The following is a 19,270-nucleotide window of genomic DNA, read 5'->3' as shown; positions in this document are numbered from 1 at the left end:
GTTCCGAGTGTCCCTGAGCTCTTGCCGTGGCACAGACCGTGGTGCCACAGCTGTGACCCGGTGGGGAGACCAAGGCAGGTTTGCAGAACCTGAGCTTCTGTCCGGAGGGACAGGGCCGAGAGGAGCAGGCAGGGTCTGGCATCTCGGGCGGTGGCCTTGGGCTGCCAGCCGCATTCTCCAGCCCCTCCAGAGCTGGCAGCCTGGAGCCTGGCTCAGAATCCTCTGGGTGTGGCCCGCCAGCCCCCTCAGTTCCAGGGCTCCCCCAGCCTGCATCCACCCCCTCGCCAGCTCCGGCTGCCGGCAGATAAAGTGAAAGATTAGTGGCTGTCCTTAATTGGGGACCATCAGAAGCTATCAAGTGTTAAAGAGAGGTCAGCACCTAATCGAGGCGGGGTAATGGGAAGAACTTGAGGAGTTTGCAGAGGGGAGAGCTGGGGAGAGAGTTCCGGGCAGCAATCCAAAGCGTTCTGCAGCGTCGGGACAAATTCCCTCTGCAGAGCGGCCTTTGTTATCAGCCAGGAGCAGGGCAAGGCTTGCGGCTCTCCCATCCAGGCAGCCTGAGCTATGCGGGGTGGGTGTCTTCCTCTCCCAGGGGGTTGGGGTCCTACTGAGCTGGGAGGAGAGGGGGCTTCCTACCCCAGACAGTGCTCTTGCAGCCCCACCCTAACCCCATCGGGGCTGTAGGTGGTGGTGAGACCTGAGGACCGCAAATGAAAACACGGGCCCCGATTTGAAGGGCTTCCCAGGTGGCACTAGTGGTAAAGAGCCCACCGGCCGATGCAGGAGACACGAGAGATGCCAGTTCGATCCCTGAGTCAGGAAGATCCTCTGGAGGCAAAAATGGCCACCCACTCCAGTGTTCTTGCCTGGAGAATCCATGGACAGAGGAGCCTGGCAAGTTATGGTCCATAGAGTCTCAAAGAGTCGGACACGACTGAAGCGACTGCCGATAACAAAAGTCCAACAAGCGCTGCTGATAGAGACCCCTTTCCAGAGTCTCCGCCTGGAGGCAGGGGAATGGCTGTGCTGAAGGGGCTGCCAGGACTGGACCCTCGATGCCCCAGGGCCTCAGGCAGCAGCTGACTGAGGCTGCCCCCTCCCCAAGCTCCCTCATCGGTGTGGGGGGTGGGGAGATGTCCCAGGAGGCAGGCAGGCAGCGGGGAGCAGGGGCAGGAGTGCCCGGCCTGACCCCCGAGGCCACCCCAGCAAGCCCAGGGGCCGTCTCCCTGCCCCGGGTCCACTCGGGGGCCTGAGGGTCCATCTGTCCTTCGCAGATGACAGTCACGAGCGGTGCTCCTTTGGGCCCCCCTCCATCCACTCCTCCTCCTCCTCCCACCAGTCTGAGGGCCTGGACGCCTATGACCTGGAACAGGTCAACCTCATGTTTAGGAAGTTCTCTCTAGAAAGGTACTGGGGTCGTGGGACAGGGGAGGCTGGGGGCGGGGGTGCTTGGGGGCTGAGAAGGGGGCAGGGAGGAGGTGAAGGCCACTTGCCCCTGGATCCCTACAACGGGGATCTTCCGAATTCCTAGACTGGACTCTAGAATCGGTCCAGGGATCACAGGGTCCCAGAGTTGGGAATCACTTCCCCTGACCCCTCCTCAGACCCAGAGAGGAAGGGGCTTCCCGGGGGTCACAGCCTGGTAGAGACCAGGAACAGGACTCTGATGTCCCACCAGGCCCAGGCCCTGGGGTGACTCCCTGAAACCCGGTGAGCTGTGCCCTGGGCCTGTTGGGGTGCGAGGAGGGCGGCCAGCCGTCATACCCAATGTGCACGCAGCAGGGCGCGTGTGGCGCCAGGCTCATGGCGGCAGTGTCCCCGGGGCCCCTGCTTCTGGTCTGTGCCACCCCGGTGGGAGCCGCTCTCCAGTTTCTCCTAAGGTGTCTGCTCCTGCGACCTGGGCCCCTGCTGAGTGTCCCGGCCAGGGATTCTGACCACAGCTGCCTTCCCCCGCCGGCCCCCCCAACCCCTCCCCGCCGTCTTCTCTCCTGCCCCAGACCCTTCCGGCCGTCGGTCACGTCCGTGGGGCACGTGCGGGGTCCCGGGCTTTCGGTGCAGCACACCACGCTCAGCGGCGACAGCCTCATCTCCCAGCTCAGCCTGCTCGGGGGCAACGCCAGCGGCAGCTTCGTCCACTCCGTCAAGCCGGGCTCCCTGGCCGAGAAGGCCGGCCTCCGCGAGGGCCACCAGCTGCTGCTGGTGAGGGGCTGGGGGCCCGGGGAGGCGGCAGCTCTGTTGCCTCTGCACTGAGCCGAGAATGCCTGGCCTGGAGCAGGGGGCGGGGAGGGGGCAGGCCCGTCAGCTCCTCGCCGGAAGCCCCCTCTCTGAGCCCGTCTCTCCTCCACTGTTGGCTCGAATGTTTCTAGAGCCTGTGCGCATGCACACGCACGCTCCAGGCAGTGGATGGGAGGCACATGAACCCCCTTTCAGTGGGGGGCTTCCTGCCCTCAGCAGCACTGAGCAGGTCTTCGCTGGGGGGACTTCTACTCGGGTGGGTGGGGCAGCCTCGCGCTCGCAGCTCTGCCCACCTCGCTGCAGAGCCCGAGTCGGACCGTGTGTCTCTGACATCCAGCTGGAAGGCTGCATCAGAGGCGAGAGGCAGAGTGTCCCCCTGGACGCGTGCACGAAGGAGGAGGCGCACTGGACCATCCAGCGGTGCAGCGGCCCGGTCACACTGCACTACAAGGTCAACCAGGAAGGTGAGGGCCCGGGCGGGGTGGGGCCGGGCACGCGCCCCCCACCTCGTCTGCTCTGCAGGAGGTCTGCGAGAGGTCGGGAGGACTGAGCAGGGCAGCTGTGGGGCAGGGGTGGGGAAGGGCAGACGTGGAGACCCGCATGTGCACACCTGCCCTGACCTCCCTGGGCCGCTGACCGGCTCTCAGGAAGACAGCATATCCAGCCCCAAGCAGACTGCTGGCCGACAGCCACGTCACTGCCTGGACACCCCCCGCTTCCCTGCCAGACTGAGGTTTGCTTCTCCCGGGCCTCCCGGCCTTGACGTGGACGCTGACTCTGGGGTGGCCACTCCAGCACCAGCAGGTCCACTGAGCCACACTGCAGCCAAGACAGCCCAGCCTCACCCCACCTCTCATGTAGCCCGCAGCCCTCCTGGGCAGTGTCTTCTCTCTCCCAAACTCTGAGTTCCTGTTCTCACCTCTGGGTTTTTTCTCCTGCATGATTATCTCTGCAGCTGGATCTTATTTTTAACCGCCAGGGCTCATGAATGTTTCAACAGAGCATAAATAGCCACTCTAGCCGTTCCCCACTGCAGCCTGCCTGCCCGCGCTCCTTCCCGGCAGCGCCGGGTCCATGCGGAAGATGGTAATGATGCTCTGTCCCCAAACACGGTGCCAGCCTCCGGCTCCCGCAGGCGGGCAGGCAGGCTCCTCCGCTCTGCCAGGCCTGGCGTCCCAGCCCAGCAGCAAGTCTGTGGGCGCGGGCCTGCCGGCCCCAGGGTCACAGGGTGCGGGGTGAGGCGTGCCTGGCTTGTGCAGCAGCAGAGCCCTGCAGTGAGAGCGTTCCCTCTGGCAGGACCCTGTTCGGAGGGCCTGTCCTCCCCGGTGGGGCTGCTGTCACCTCCTACCAAGGTGGTGGGAAGGGCCCGGGTGGGGACCCCCATCTCCCCAAGAGACGCGATCAGATAGGCCTCCTGGCCTGAGTCTCCCTGGCGTGTGAGGTGCGGGCATTTGGCGAGGTCCTTTGGGGTCTGGCTGTTAGGACTGTTTTAGCTTCTGCTGTGTTCCAGCTCTCTGCGTGTGGGGCCAATTTCAGGATTTATATTATGGATTTATGCCTTGGACATTCACGGGAAGTTTACTGCATTTATTGTATTCATGGCATTATGTCCTGCTTCGTTCCAAAGCATTCATAAATTTTACACTAAAGGACGAAGGTGTTAACTAAGGTTTAAAACACGTGCCATGGTCTTACCACTTTGGAAAACCATTTGGCAGTATCTACTCAGGCTAAATGTGGGCTTCCCCAGCGGCCTAACGATACAGAATCCACCTGCCGTGCAGGAGATGGAAGAGATGTAGGTTCAGTCCCTGGGCTGGGAAGATTCCCCTGGAAGAGGGCATGACAACCCACTCCAGTGTCCTTGCCTGGAAAGTCCCATGGACAGAGGAGCCTGGTGGGCTACAGTCCATGGGGTCACAAAGAGTCAGACGCATCTGAGCCCACACGTGCACTAAAGCTAAATGTACAGTCAGTGAGCTAGTGATTCTGCCTCTCTGTATACGGTCAAGGGAAATGAATACATCCATCCGCAGAGGTATCAGAGCACTCGTCACAGAGTTGTCCATGATAGCCAAACTCTGGGAACGGCACAGACGTGCACACCAGAGAAGGGAGGAGGCAGCAGCCCACGGAATACTCTACAGCGATGAAAAAAAGCATCCCACAGGCGTGACAGCACACAGAGGACGCCAGACACGGAAGAGCGTGCCTGCTTCCGCTTATGTGACGTGAGGCAGAGCTGGCCCGTGCGCTGGCAGGCGGCATGGTGGTTACCCCGCAGGCTTCTGAGCGGTGATTACCCAGGCGTAGGGATTTGTGAAAACCCGTCACGCCGAATACTTAAGGACGATGGGGTTTTCTGCATATAAGTTACGCTTCAATTAAAGAAAATATGATAAAACACAAGCCCAGTGTATGGCTGGTGAGGAACAGAGATCGTAGCAGATCTGAGGGCCCTCCGGGTAGGCCACCCAGCGCCCACCAGCTTCCTAGGTTTGTTACAACTTGGGTACAAAATTTTGCCCTGAGCTTCTTGGCAGCCGAGGCAAAGAGGGAAGCGCACCAGTGACTCAGCTGCTCACTCCTCGGGGAGGACAGACATCTCCCTGACCGTGAGGCCTAGGAGGCCCGCACCCCGGGGCATCTTCTGGGGGTGGCCTGGCAGCAGGAGGCCCTCCGCCGACAGCTGGAACCCCCTCCTCCTCCCGCAGGGTACCGGAAGCTGCTAAAGGACATGGAGGAGGGCCTGATCACATCAGGGGACTCCTTCTACATCCGGCTGAACCTGAACATCTGCAGCCAGCTGGACGCCTGCTCCATGTCCCTGAAGTGCGACGACGTGGTGCACGTCCGCGACACCATGTACCAGGACAAGCACGAGTGGCTGTGTGCGCGGGTCGACCCCTTCACGGACCACGACCTGGACATGGGCACCATCCCCAGCTATAGCCGGTGAGGCCGGAACCGGCGGGGCCGAGGGGGCTCGGGGGAGCCTGTGCCTGCTGACCGGTGACCCCCGCCCGCCGCAATTCCCTCCTCCTCTGTGAAGCCCTGTGTGCCTCCAGAAGGGCTTCCGTGGTGGCTCAGTGATCAAGAATCTGCCTGCCAATGGAGGAGATGTGGGTTTAATCCCTGGCTTGGGAAGATCCCCTGGAGAAGGCAATGGCAACCCACTCCAGTATTCTTGGCTGGAGAATCCCATGGACAGAGGAGCCTGACGGGCTACAGTCTATAGAGTCACAAAGAGTCAGGCACGACTTAGCAACTGAACAGCAACTGCCTCCGTGGACATTGTTTTCTTAAATCCTGCTGCTTCACCAATTCCCAGAACACCCTCTTTCCATCCTTGCTGGACACTTAGAGCCTGAGTTTATGCTTCTCCATCTCCCACCTCCCCAACATCATTCCGTAATTATACAGCAGTAGCCGCCAAGGGCTGAGCATCATCTTCCCCCTGGTCAGACGTCCCAGGCACCTGTAAATTATCAAGAGACTCCAGCTCTGTTGCCCAGGCCAGCCCTGCAAGGCCAGCAAGAGTAGACCCAGTTTACAGATGAGGAAACTGAGGCTCAGAGAAGTTAAGCGCCTTTACCCAGGCACCAGGATGAGTCAGTGCCTGAGAGGGTTCAGACCCAGATGTTCAGTGCCCAGTCCTCCCTGAGGCTCAGAGCTCACAGCCTGCAGAGAGCCCCCTGCCCCGGCCAGGTCCCTGCCGGCTTCCCCGGGTCCAGCCCCTGAGGCTCTGCCCTCCCGTTGCCTCCCCAGGGCCCAGCAGCTCCTCCTGGTCAAGCTCCAGCGCCTGATGCACCGGGGCAGCCGGGAGGAGGCCGACACGGCCCACCACACGCTGCGGGCCCTCCGGGTAGGTCACCCGCGCCCCGCCAGCGTCACCCCGCCTCCCGGGGCCTTTCTGGAGGGGATCCCAGGCAGGAGCCACCAGTCCAGCTGGGATGATGGACCGCAGGGGACTGGGTTCCTCAGGGAAAGGGGGGCCCCCCAGAAGGAGGCCCACGTCTGTGCCCTCGCCCAGCTGTGATCTCTGCTGGAACAAGTCCTCAGGCCCCTCTCACCCCCAGAGCTCACTCCTGCGTCCGGGACGCTTTGATCCACGCCGAGCGCCTTCCCGCGTCTGCCCAGGGTGGGGCTGGGCAGGAGGGGGGCCATCTCCTGCTCTCACCAGCCCGTGGGAGGCTCTGACCGGTCTATCACTGGTTTCAGAACACCCTGCAGCCCGAAGAACCGCTCCCCACCACGGACCCCCGGGTCAGTCCCCGCCTTTCCCGAGCAAGCTTCCTGTTCGGCCAGCTCCTTCAGGTAAAGCGCTCACACCTGCAGGCTTCTCGGCACCTGCACCGCTTGCCCGGCTCTCTCCTGCCGAGAAGCGGAGGCTGTGTGTCCACCGCGCCTCACGTCCCCTGCCCCACTTCATCCTCACAGTGACGGGTCGGGGGACTACTCTGTGCCTGTAGGAAACAGACCCCGTGTCCATAAAAGACGGAGCACGCTTAGGGCTAAAAGAAGCTTGGACGCCTTAGTTGTTCAGATATTCATAGAAAAGTCAGGAGGAGAGAGACCTTCCAGAGATCCTGGTCAGTTTAGTCTGTCAGATTCAGCATTAAATTGATCTCTGAGCATCCCAGTAGCCCAGGAGAAAGGGGATTTCCAGCAGGTTCTTTAACTCTTATCTGACGCCAAAATGTTTTAGCTCTTTGTGACCAGAAAGAATTTTTCCCTCATACTTGATTGTAAAAGGTTTTTTTTCGGGAGGGTGCGTGGATCATTACACGAGGAACAATGAACAGCCTGTGGGTGGCATATTCCGAAGTGATCTCATATGAACGTAAGCATCTGTGCAGCCTTTTTCTCTATCGCCGGTCGGCAAAAGCCAAGAGTTCTGTTATGAAGTCGTCCCGCGAGGACGTTCCTGAGTTGGCGCTGTGCTAGTTAGGCCCAGTGGAGCCAGCACGTCACTACACCGCTCCGTCCTCGTGTTGCAACATAGGAAACCCAGAGAAATGGTTGACGGTGTGACCCCGAAGCCCAGGTAGAGGTGGACAGGTAGCAGAAAGACACTCATGGAGGTGGAGGGGGACCCTGGTGAGGTCAGAGTCACAGGGAGGCAGGGCCATGTGAGGCCATGCGTTATTGTGGCCGCACGTCACACGAGTCCACACCCCTGAGCTTTGGGGTGACCTGCTCAAAGGCTGGTTAATAACCAAGCGGGGCCGACAGCCCAGGGCCCTGGCCTTTGCTTCCTGCAGAAGGAGGGCGGGAAGGGATTCAGAGCACCCTCCGGGACTCCATTCTGAGTCGTAGCCGGGCGCAGGCACCCCCCAGAAGACTCGGGGACCCCGGGAGGGAGGTGACGTCGCCTGCACCCACCCTCCAGGTGGGCCGTCTGAGCGGTCCTGCCAGTGGGGGCTCCCAGACACGGGCCTTGGGCAGCCGGAGCGCGCCAGGCCCCACAGTGCCTGCGGACCCCCAGGTGTGGTCAGGATTGTAGGGGGCTCCAGTGAGGGCCTGCCTGGGACCAGCGCCCCGGCAGGTCTCGTCCAGCCAGGAAAGCGGGCGTGGGCATGTATCTACTTACTTGCCCGCTGACTGCGTCCCAGACGCTGAAGACCTTGTGCTGCCGGCTGGGTGTCCCCTGTCTTCGGTGGTGGGGCCCAGGCCCTGAGGCAGAGCTGGGATCTGAGTGGAGGTCTCCCGAGCCGGGGCAGGCCGTCCCCATGCCCTCCCCTCTGTCCCCAGTTCGTCAGCAGGTCTGAGAACAAGTACAAGCGGATGAACAGCCACGAGCGGGTGCGAATCGTCTCGGGGAGCCCGCGGGGCAGCCTGGCCCGGTCCTCGCTGGACGCCACGAAGCTCCTGACCGAGAAGCAGGAAGGTGCTGCGTACCTGGCTGCCTCGGGGTCTGGGTGGGCCAAGGGGGTCCCCGAGAGTAGGGCTGTGCCGCCTGGGGAGGAGCCACCCTGACGCAGCCGGGAGGACCAACGGCCTCCTGGGCAGCGTCCTGCCAAGCTCCCCCACCACTGATGCCCCCTGCAGCTGGTTGGAGCCCAATCGTTGTTTAGTCACCAAGTCCTGACTCTTTGTGACCCTGTGGACTGCAGCTCTCTAGCCTTCCCGGTCCTTCACCATCTCCCAGACTTTGCTCAAACTCATGTCCATTGAGTTGGTGATGCTGTCCAACCATCTCGTCCTCTGTCGTCCCCTTCTCCTCCTGCCCTCAATCTTTCCCAGCATCAGGGTCTTTTCCAGTGAGTCAGTTCTTTGAATCAGGTGGCCCAAGTATTGGAGTTTCAGCTTCAGCTTCCAGTGAATATTCAGGACTGATATCCTTTAGAATTGACTGGTTTGATCTCCTTGAGTGCAAGGGACTCTCAACAGTCTTCTCCAGAACCACAGTTTGAAAGCATCAGTTCTTTGGCACTCTGCCTTCTTTATGGTCCAGCATCTGTACATGACATGACTACTGATAAACCATAGCCCAGATGCCCATGTTAATTGGAGCTGTTTGCTACGGAGCCTTGACTTACTGATTCCCGTCTGAGCGCCTCCTGCCATTTATCCCAAAGCCGGCGAGAGGCCGCTCGGTGCACAGTCCGTCGGGGCAGGCCCTGCTGGTGGGGCCCAGGCCTCTCACCCGCCTCCTGGGGCCAGGGTGGCTCTGGTGCTGGTGCTTCCAAGGGCCAGGGCGCCTCTGCAGTCCAGCCTCAGTCCAAGGCCCTCCCTGGAGAGCTGAGCAGCGGGAGTGTGTTCCAGGCTTGCTGTCCGCCTCCTGCCGCCGCTGCCCCTCCTGGTCCGTGGGCTGGGCCGTGTGTCTGCCTGGCCCAGTGCTGTCACCCCAGCTCCCAAAACGGCCCTGCCCTCGGGTCAGGCCTAAACTCTCCTGGTGGTGGAAGGCCATCCCGGGCCTCGGGCGTGCGTCGCTGTGTGCCGTGCTTTTAAGATGTCCTCCCCCAACCCCCAAATGGTTTTCAAGGCTCTGTGGGGCCAGGAGGGCCCCCGGGTGCCCCCGCCCAGCCATAACCAGCCCTTGCCTGCCCCCTCCCAGAGCTGGACCCAGAGAGCGAGCTGGGCAAGAACCTCAGCCTGATCCCCTACAGCCTGGTACGCGCCTTCTACTGCGAGCGCCGCCGGCCCGTCCTCTTCACGCCCACCATGCTGGCCAAGGCGCTGGTCCAGAAGCTGCTCAACTCCGGGGGCGCGATGGAGTTCACCATGTGCAAGCCAGGTGAGCCCCCGCGGCAGCCCCGCCCCCTCCTCCTGCCCACCCTCGTCCCTCCTGTCCCTCCTCCCCTCTCCCCCTGCCCCTCCATCAAGGGCTCCAGAGCAGCTGGAAGGGTGCAGACAGTGGGCTGCCGTGGAGAGTGTAAAGTGCGTTCCCGACCTTGCCCTCGGTTGAGAAGCTTCAGGGTCTAAATGTGGCAGAAAGGGACCGACAGGCAGGTCCGTGGAGCCCAGGAAGCAGGGCAGAGCCCGGAGAGGACAGTGGGCCTGAGACCCCCGAGCTGCTCTCAGGACTGGCCCCTCGTCCCGCAGATGTCGTTACAAGAGACGAGTTCCTCAGGAAGCAGAAGACAGAAACCATCATCCACTCGCGGGAGAAGAACCCCAACACCTTCGAGTGCGTGGTCCCCGCCCACATCGAGGCCGTGGCGGCCAAGGTGAGGAGGGCTGGAGTCTGGCGGGGCTGGGGGCCGCAGACCTGCTCCCCTCCCGCCCGCCCCCGGCCCGGCAAATCTCGTCCTCGCTGCCTCTGCCATGTGCAGGCTTCTCCAAGCCCTGCTCCCCGGCTCTGACAGGCACTTACATTTGGAACCCCCTTCTATTTATGTCTTTTTTTTTAGTAATTTTATGTCTGTACTTTCGTTCGTTTATTGGCTGTGCTGGGTGTTCATGCCTGTGCAGGCTTTTCTCCAGTTGCAGTGCTCTGACCTGTCACTGTGATGGCTTCTCTTCTTGCAGAGCACGAGCCCTAGGGCACCTGGGCTTCCGTGGTTTCGGCTCCCAGGCTCTAGAGCACAGGCTCACGTGGGATCCTCCCAGATCAGGGAGCGACCCCCTCTTCTGCATTGGCAGGCAGATTCTTTACCTCTGGGCCGCCAGGGAGGCCCTCCCCTTTCTCCTTCCGATGGCTTCCTGGTGCTGGTCCTCTGGTCCACGTTGTTCTGGGATGTGTGTGCGCCTGGCTCTGATAATAGGGGCTAGGGGTAGCAAGCGAGCGGGCAACAGGGACCCTGTTCTCCAAACCGGGGAGATGGACCATCAGGAGTGTTGTTGGCAGGGGTGCAGGAAAGCTGTCTACAGGCAATTTGGAATCTTCTGGACTCGGGCTTCACGACCCTGGCCGGCCCTGAGCACAGAGTTCTTCCTCAATCTGGGTCTGAACAAAGGCGGGGCTCTCAATCTCTCTGGGGCAGTGACTGGGGGCGGCAGGAGCAGGCATCCAGCCGGGAACTCTAAATTGTGCCATCCAACTGATGGTCACTCCCGTGCCCTGCCGCCTTGTCACACTGATCAGAGCTCGAGCAGAGCTGTCAGCCAGCCTTGAACAGTTTGTTGGGTATTAAAGTTCAGGGAACTCTGACAGCTGGGGTGGATGGGAAATAGTGGGTAGGGTTGGAACTGAGATCGTTTCCGCTGCAAAGGAGATTGCATTCAAGAATCTGTGCTGTTAGGAGTCCAGGAGTGGCTATGCTGTTGAGACAGGGGAGCGGTGACCAGAAGGGCATGGGGGCCGGGAGATGGCCATCTCTGCCGCTGGACCTGGGGGCTGGTTCCACTGACACGCTCAGTTTGTGGCAGTCCACTGAGCTCGCCCCCAGCTCTGCCCCATGGAGCCTGGCCCTGCCTCAGGCGCCCAGGTGGGCTGGCATGGCGGTGGGCCCCCGGTGACCGCCAGCCGCTGTACCTGCAGAACAAGCACTGTCTGCTGGAGGCAGGGATCAGCTGCACCAGAGACCTGATCAAGTCCCGAATCTACCCCATCGTGCTCTTCGTCCGCGTGTCAGAGAAGAACATCAAGAAGTTCCGGTAGGGCTCCGGGACCCCCACCCCTGGTCCCCCACTCCCCAAGCTCTGGTGTTCCCAGGAAGAGCAGCTGACTGTGTCCAGCACACCCCCACCCCCTGAGTATCCCTTTAGTGTCTGTCCTAATCCAGGGGGACATGGCCCTTGCCCCAACAATGAAGACAGTAACACACACACACACACACACTCACATGCACACACTCCCGGGAGGGTGAGCACCAGGGGCCCCAGGTGGTCTGGGAAGCCAACACCTCCGGAGCAGGCGCACCACAGCGAGGCCAGGCCCAGACCACACCAGGCCGTGTGGGACATGATGTTCCGTGAAATAAGCCAGACAGAGAAAGGCAACTGCTGCATGATTTCACTTGTCTGAGGGCCCTCAGGAAGTCAGACACAGACAGAAAGTAGAAGGGTGGGTGCCAGGGGCTGACAGGGAGGGTGGGGAGTGATGGTTTAATGCACAGAGTTTCAGTTTTACATGAAAAAGTTATGGAGATGGAGGCACATCCATGTGAATCACTTAACCACTGCTGAACCATACCCTTAAAAATAGTCAAGATGAGAGATTTTGTTTTCAATGAACTGGATCACAATTAAAAATTAAAATGGACCTATTTTTTAAAAAACAAGTCCGCACCTCTTAGAATTCCTTGATGAAGAGAATAAAAGGGCACAAGAGACGGTGCAGAAACCCAGGGAGGGCGGCGGGGGCGGGGTGGAGTGGGGCGGGGCGGGGCGGGGGCGTGGGGGCGGGGCGGGCGCGGCCAAGCCACGCCCCTCAGCCTGGCCCACCCGGTGTGCGTCTCTCCCCTCCCGCCCCATCTGCAGGAAGATGCTGCCACGGCCCGAGACGGAGGACGAGTTCCTGCGCCTGTGCCGGCTGAAGGAGAAGGAGCTGGAGGCGCTGCCCTGCCTGTACGCCACGGTGGAGGCCGACATGTGGGGCAGCGTGGAGGAGCTGCTGCGCGTCATCAAAGACAAGATCGCCGAGGAGCAGCGCAAGACCGTCTGGGTGGACGAGGACCAGCTGTGAGGCGGGGCCACCGCCGAGTCTGAGCCGGACTCGGGGCCGAGTGTCCGGATCCCGAGGGGCAAGGGACACCCTACCGCCTCCACGGCCTGGGGCGGGGGGTGCTCCGTCCTCCGGGTTAGGGAGCCCCTCCAGGGAGCGCCGGGGGCAGGTGTGTCTCCGAAGGGAGCAAGGAGCCAGTCTCCTCCACCCGGCGCTGACCTGCTGAGTCGGCCAGCCAGTGCTGGCCTGAGCGGGGAGACAGGACTCCCCCAGGAAGGACACAGAGCCCAGTGGGAAGCCGGGACAGCAGTTGAATGTAACACGTGGAACAAGAGAGCTGCCAGTTGGGTGGGGGCCGGAAAGCCAGGCGTCCCCCAGCCCTCTGGACACAGGAGAGGCGCATTCCCAGGCAGAAGGGGAGTGTGCCATGCTGTTATTTTTCTTGCATTAAAATGTCTCCATGTCCTTATTTTCAACCGTTTGATAGTTTGCTTCCCTGGTGGCTCCACTGGTAAGAAATCCATCCACAATGCGAGAGACCTGGGTTCCATCCCTGGGTTGGGAAGAACCCCTGGAGAAGGGACTGTCTACCCACTCCGGTATTCTGGCCTGGAGAATTCCATGGACTGTTATAGTCCATGGAGTCCCAAAGAGTCAGACACAGCTGAGTGATGTTCACTTCCACTTTGAGGGACTTTCAGCTCTTGCAGCCTTCCTAGCTGCAAACCACCCCCAGCAAGCTCAGTTCAGGCTCCGAGTCATGTGCAGGGTGAAGGTGGGGTGATGACGCACCCCAGTTTTCCCAGGACACCTGATTTACATCTGGGTTGGGGTTAATAACGAATAGCACCCTCTGACTAAGATGTGTCCTGATTTGGACGATGCGTCATACCTGGGACGGGCCCCTCTTTCACGGGCTGCCTAGAAGGTCTCACTGTCCACACCCCTACGTCGGACATGACTGAGCAGGCGCGCGCGCACACACACATACACACACACACACCACACACACACAGCAAGAGCCAGCAGGCAATGCTTCCTCCAGAACAAGCCCCAGAACCAAGTTGGATGTGCTGGGTTTGGAGAGGCCATGATTCCAGTGGTCCCACTGAGATTATCTAGGGCCAGATAAGCTGCCGCATGAGGAGACGGGGAGCTGGAGGGTCTTCCCCTTCTATCTTGTTAGAGCTCTATGAGAAACAGTAAATTTTCCCCAAGCCCGGGCAATCGTGTTTCCACTTAGAAACCATTGCCTCCTCGTAAGTACTTAGAGCCAACGGGGACAGACGTGACTGGAAAAGAGTCCCAGAGTAAAAGGCCTGCTGATTTATTTATATTATTTAACTGCAGAATTCTCAGGCTTGTGCAGAATAATCAAAGCGGCAGCTTGCATATAATTGGGGATGTGGGGGCACGTGGACAAAGCGGGTGAAGACAGGCCACGCTTGAAATACCTGAGCGAATTTGTAGTGGGTCTTTTCCCCAAGTAATCTTCGCCGGGATGCCGGCTGCAGGGTTGTGTGTATGTTACTGAGCTGGGATGGGAGGAGAGGAGAGAAGGGTGAGTCCTGTGGTCTCTCCCTGGGTGAAAGCAGACGAGGCTGGGGTTTGGTCCCCTGGGGAGTTGGGCCGTGAGGATTTCCAAGGAGACCCCTGACATCATCTGCTCAAGCTCCGGGCTCCCGTTTGTCAGCTGCCAACAGCTCAGCAACAGGCAGCTCCCCTAGCTGCCTGGGAAGGAGAGAGGGGTCTGGGGGTCTGGGCAGTGGGGGTGCTGTACTGAGCTCTCTCTGAAGCCTGGCTGCGGCTCAAATCATCAGAGCAGGACCTGCAAACGGAGTGTTCCCTTTGGAGCCATCCCAGGACTCAGGAAGGCTGCCCTGAACCGCACAGAACCACACAGTGGGGCTTGCTGCCCACCCAGCGAGCCCGAGCCCCAGCCTCTGGGAGGGGCCCTGTGCTAGGCAGGTAACACCAGTGCGAATGCTTGGTCCACCTCCAAGGGCACCAGCCGTGCAGCTCAGAGCCCCGGAAAGTGTGTTACTTGTGTACACCCACACTTTTCTAGGGAGAATTCCAGGCTTCTTCAGATTCCTAAGGGGTCCTGTAATTCCTTCCCCCCAGCCCCTCGCCAAATTAAGAACCATCGCTCTTGAGTTGGGCGAATATTAACAACTACTTTTGAGCTCCTGCACTGTGCCAAGCACTTTATAAATGTTCTCTTGCTTACTGTCCCCAAACTCTTCTCCATGTTATACAGAAGGAAATTGAGGTTCAGAGAGGTGAAGTCACTTGACCAAGGTCACACGGCTGACAGCCGGAACCCCGCCCAAGCCTGGCTGATTGGCTGCCTGCAGGCCCTGGTTGGATCTTCCAGTTCAGAGGTCCCATCTGGGGCCCTGGTGGCCTCAATGAGCTTCTGCTCTGCTCCTCCAGCGACTGGGGAAGTGGTGGGCGTCCAGGGCAGTATCTGGACTGGGGCCAGGCCAGCGGTTGGATCAAGAAGACGTGGGCTTCCTCTTGGGGACCGAGGCAGCCTTCTGCCCTGCAGTGCCACCTGGGCTGGCCTGGGTGTCTGCCTCCCCAGGCCGCCATCTGGGGACACTAGAGGGGGACGCGGGAGGCGTGTGTCTGGGCTCCGGTGTCGTCACGCTGCCCTGAACGCCGAGGGCCTCGCTCCTCCTGTACGTGTGTCCCCGGTTCCCTAGCCCCCTGCCGGCGTCTGTCCCTGCTAGCCCAGCCGAGTCAACCAGGATGCTGAGGCTGCTTGACTGAGGGGATGGCCCGGCTCCCGGCACCCTGCCCCTACCCCCTTTCACCCAGAATCTTCTGCAGGGGTTCCAGCAACTTCGAGAAAGCCTGGCCCCAGAGAAACCAGATTTCCCCGCTCCAGCTGAGACTGAACCCCAGCTTTCCGTTTCAATTTCAAACTCCAGCAACCCAAACCGAAAGCAACAGGAAGTGCCCCCCAGCCCCGCCCCCACCGTCTTGGCTCCCAACCCCCTCACCCAGGCCCGATCCTTCTGGAGTCACCAGGCTGTGTGTTGCTGGGGAGACAGAGCCCAAGAAAAACTCCATCGTCCTCAAGGGGCCATGAGCAGCTTCAAGGAGGCCACAAGTGCAGAACATCTCCCAGCCCGGCCCGAAGCGGCCGTGGGTCACGGGGACCGTCCCCTGCAAGGGACTGGGAGCCTCAGAAGGGAGAGGCTTTGAGAAAGACGTGTGGTTCATCCTTGTTTCTAGTCTGGAATTTTTGTACCTGTTTTTAATAAAGCATTCAGAGGTCAGAAGCCACACATTGTAAGAGGCCATTCTTACAATTCTCAGCTCTGCCGGTCCCCACCCCCCTACTCACAGGAAACCGCCCTTCTTGGGTCTGAGGTTCCCGGTCCTCATGCACAGACAGGCAGGACCCGTTCCTAGCCCCGCTCTGTTCCACGACCCAGAACACATTATTCACAATGTTCTCTGCTCGCTGTATTTTTTTTCCCCCTTTTTACTGAAGCATGTGTCTGAGGACACTCACAGCTCTCTAGTGTCCCTGTCTGGACCCGTCATTTCCTCGGCCTCCCACATCAACGATCCCAGGAACAGCTGTGCCCTGCACCCCGATACCCCGAGTCCCCGCAAGACATGCTCTCCAGGGAGGGGTTTGCAGGGGCGGCTTCCCTCCCCCGGGGCCACACCGCCCTCCCCGGCGGGGGGGCTTCCGCTGCTGACAGCCCTGCTCTCTGCTCCCAGACCCCCTCCATTCCAGCCCCCCCAACCCGCAGGGGCCGCTGGCGTCTGGGGGACCCTCTCGACACCACCCTCTAGCCGGGGCCACAGTCTGCAGTCCCGACACCCTTACATCTGGTGCTGCTCTTGCCTGCAAAAGGGTGTGTGTGCTTTGTGAGCTGTGAGCGCTCCCAGGGGCTCAGGGGCAGCCTTCGGTGCTGGGACCCAGGTCCATCTCCACGAGACACACACTGACCCCGCCCCCATCCTCTCGAAACAGTCGTCCACACAGGCCCCAAACTGAATCGACCCCTTCGCCCCACCCTCCCCCTGACTCGGCCACTCAGCCAGACACCTGGCTCCCCTTCTCTGTTTCGGTCTCTGTCTCTCTCTCACACACACATCACCACGTTCTCAGTCACTTCACCTTGTTGATTAAACTCTCTACTCCCTGCCAAATCGGCTGGCCTCTCCCGTGTCCCACGGCCACCATCCTGGTCCAGGTGGACCTCGTCTCTCCTGGGACGACGAGGACACCCCCCCCACGCGACACATACCACACCGAGCCACACCAGCCCTCTGGCGTTTCCTCTGGATGCTGGGGCCTCACACACTGTTCCTCTTCTCTGGAGCACTTCCTTGCCCTCTGCCTGACCGGCTCCCACTCATCCATCAGGTGTCACCGAACCACCTCGGGGAGAGGCGTCTCCCTTCTACACCCCGTCACCCTCTTCGTCCCGCCTTTGGAATGACTCTGTCGTCTGTCTTGACCTCTTGACTGTGAGCTGCTCAAGGGCAGGGAGCACGCACGTCTCATTCACTCCTCGCCTCCAACGCCCCAGGGCTGGCAGCCTGCCAGGATTGGACACACGAGAAAGCAAGTCGTTGCATTCCATCAGAGTTTTCCAGGGTCCAGCCAGGATGTGATGGGCTTCTCAGGTGGTGCTAGAAGTGAAGGATCTGCCTGCAATGTGGGAGAGCTGGGTTCAATCCCTGGGTCAGGAAGATCCCCTGGAGAAGGAAAACGGCAGCCCACTCCAGTATTCTTGCCTGGAGAATCCCATGGACAGAGGAGCCTGGCGGGCTACAGTCCAGGGGGTCACAAAGAGTCGGACGTGACTGAGACGACTTGGCATGCACGCAAGCAAGGATGTACAAGAGTGATGTGGGCCAGAGTAAGGCAATGGCGGGGACCGTGGCAACCGGGGAAACACAATCCATCTAAACGCGGCCGCTGGGACTCAGCCCCCGTTGCTTGGTTCCACCTAGGAAGCAAGCTCTGCTTGCCAGATCCTCTGATCATTCAAGCGGGGTGACTCCCAAGTTCCTGCAGAGTCTAGACCAGCCTGAGTCAGGTGTCCGCCCTGCTTTGACCAGCCATGGGCACCGGCAGGCCGGGGTTGGGGGACTTGCCATTTGGAGAGGGGTCGTAAGTGGGGGTCCGTCAAAGACCCTGCCCACTCTGTAATTCCGGCTTTCCTCATGGCCTTAGGCTTTGGAGGAGAAAACAATAATCCAAGAAAGACACCAGAGATCATTTACCACGTGGGCCGCTCACAGACGCAGCTCAGAGATGACAGTAAGCGGCGCACGGCTGATCCCCTCCGTGGCCCTCCCTTGGCTCACAGCTGACTTTTCTCTGGATCCAATCGTGTTGTTGAATTTTTATGCATCTTTTTTTTTTTAATGTAAACTGAAGGCAGAGGTCACTTTTGCTCTCGAGGCTCGTGGGGGTCTCCAGGGAGCTGCCCCCGCCCCTGTGGGCTTCTCCTAAAGGGCCAAGTCCCGACCCTATGGTTGGCCAGCCCAACAGCCCCGGCCTCTTGTTAGCAGAGCTCTGTTGATGGATGAAGTGGCAACAACAGGGCTGGGGAGCCGCGGCCATGCCGGCTGGCCTTCGCCCACATCGATGCGCCATCACCTCCCTTTAGTTATCTGCTCGCGCCCACCTCCGAGCCTGGTGGGGATAACCACTTTGGGGGGCCTAGACCTCCGATCTCAAAAAAAAGACCCTCCAAACTAGCCAATGAGCGCCTCCCTGGGACCAGCACGCCTACTGTGTACTGGGCACCTTCCCCTACGTCATTTCCAAACCTGGCATCCATCTGTGCCCACAGGAAATATCACCCCGTTTAACAGATGGGGAACCTGAGGCTGGGAGGGGCCTTGCCGCCACCCCCCAGCTTGGGAAGGGGCGGATCTGAGACTTGAAAGGGAAACCTCAGGACTGGGGGGCGGGGGCTTCCAACTGTGGACTCACCCGGAGCTGACATCAGGCTCCAATTTAGGGGCAGGGGTCAAGGTCAGACAAAAGTCAGGAAGACTGGAGTGCTTGTGGGGGAGCACTGAAGAGAGAGAGGGCTCCCCTCTCCCCTGCCCAGGTCACAGGGGTCGCCGAGATGCAGGTGGGTTTACCTCCGTCTGTCTTGTCCCCTCACCGGTCACCCACCCATGCTGACCCCACACCCCTCACCCCCTGCACTGGCCCTGGTACCAACAAAGCCCCGGCCCCCAGGAGCACCCGGGGGCCTGGGTCCCTGGGTCCGGGCTTGCCCTCCCCAGCGGAACTGTGCGGGCAGGAAGTCTGGGTGTCTCAGGCGTAGGGGGAACCACTGCGCGGCTGCTGCCCGGGAAGGGGGTGAGCAGAGAAGGGGGCGTGCAGGAGAAAGAGGAGAGGAGGGTTTGGGCTTTCTGGTTTGTTTGGATTCTAAAATTAGCTGCTGGCGAGTGAGGGGGCCGAGGGCTCACACCCGCTGTCAGCCCAGGCTGCCGCGAAACCCCAGGTGCTTGGCTAAAAATTGTATTGAAAGTTTCCGAGCCAGCTGGGGTGACTGGAAATGAATCTGTAATACAGGAATTTCTTTCTTTCCTATCACATGTTGTGCTCGGTTCTGATCTTGTTTTGACCGACGCGGCGTGTCTCCCCCAGCCTTTGTGTCTCTGGACTTGAGTGTAGGTGGGAGGCTGCGAAACCGTGTTTGCCTCGGGGTGGGGGTGGGGGTGGGGGTGGGGGCAGACGGGGGGAGGTGGGAAACAGAGAGACAGACGGGCAGAGAGACAGAGCCTGAGGCCAAAAGGCCGTCAGCTCCTCCAGAACGAGGGCCGCTCTTGCCCTTGGGTGCCCCCAGCCGAGGTCCAGCGCCGGGCAGGCACCGGACATCTCAGAGACAGGTGTGCTCAGGTGGGCCCCACAGGAAGGGGTCCTTGTGCATTTGTGTGCTGAACAGGCAGCCTCCCAGGGGTGCCATGGGGACACCTAAGTGCTAA

At 60.4% G+C, this 19,270-nt stretch overlaps 1 protein-coding gene across 3 annotated transcripts in view; it reads left to right on the top strand.

Moving 5' to 3' along the window:
* The window catches only part of CARD11 (caspase recruitment domain family member 11), a 58,288-nt gene extending 45,533 nt beyond the window's left edge, over positions 1 to 12,755 (top strand). For all 3 annotated transcript variants that reach the window (XM_086376790.1, XM_086376789.1, XM_086376791.1), the window contains exons 15-25: positions 1,275 to 1,407; positions 1,998 to 2,199; positions 2,573 to 2,699; positions 4,950 to 5,190; positions 6,004 to 6,100; positions 6,457 to 6,552; positions 7,990 to 8,125; positions 9,296 to 9,475; positions 9,784 to 9,908; positions 11,162 to 11,277; positions 12,103 to 12,755. In XM_086376790.1, the coding sequence (XP_086232916.1) occupies positions 1,275 to 1,407; positions 1,998 to 2,199; positions 2,573 to 2,699; positions 4,950 to 5,190; positions 6,004 to 6,100; positions 6,457 to 6,552; positions 7,990 to 8,125; positions 9,296 to 9,475; positions 9,784 to 9,908; positions 11,162 to 11,277; positions 12,103 to 12,307 (1,658 nt within the window). In that variant the 3' untranslated portion in view covers positions 12,308 to 12,755. The remainder of the gene's footprint in view (positions 1 to 1,274; positions 1,408 to 1,997; positions 2,200 to 2,572; positions 2,700 to 4,949; positions 5,191 to 6,003; positions 6,101 to 6,456; positions 6,553 to 7,989; positions 8,126 to 9,295; positions 9,476 to 9,783; positions 9,909 to 11,161; positions 11,278 to 12,102) is intronic.
* The last annotated feature ends 6,515 nt before the right edge of the window (positions 12,756 to 19,270 follow it).

This window comes from Bos grunniens, chromosome 25 (genome assembly GCF_055505025.1).
Source record: "Bos grunniens cultivar Pamir isolate PY7600 chromosome 25, Bosgru_T2T1.0, whole genome shotgun sequence".
Lineage (NCBI taxonomy): Eukaryota > Metazoa > Chordata > Mammalia > Artiodactyla > Bovidae > Bos > Bos grunniens.
Note: the sequence above shows the minus strand (reverse complement) of the source record. Positions and strands in the feature narration are given on the sequence as shown.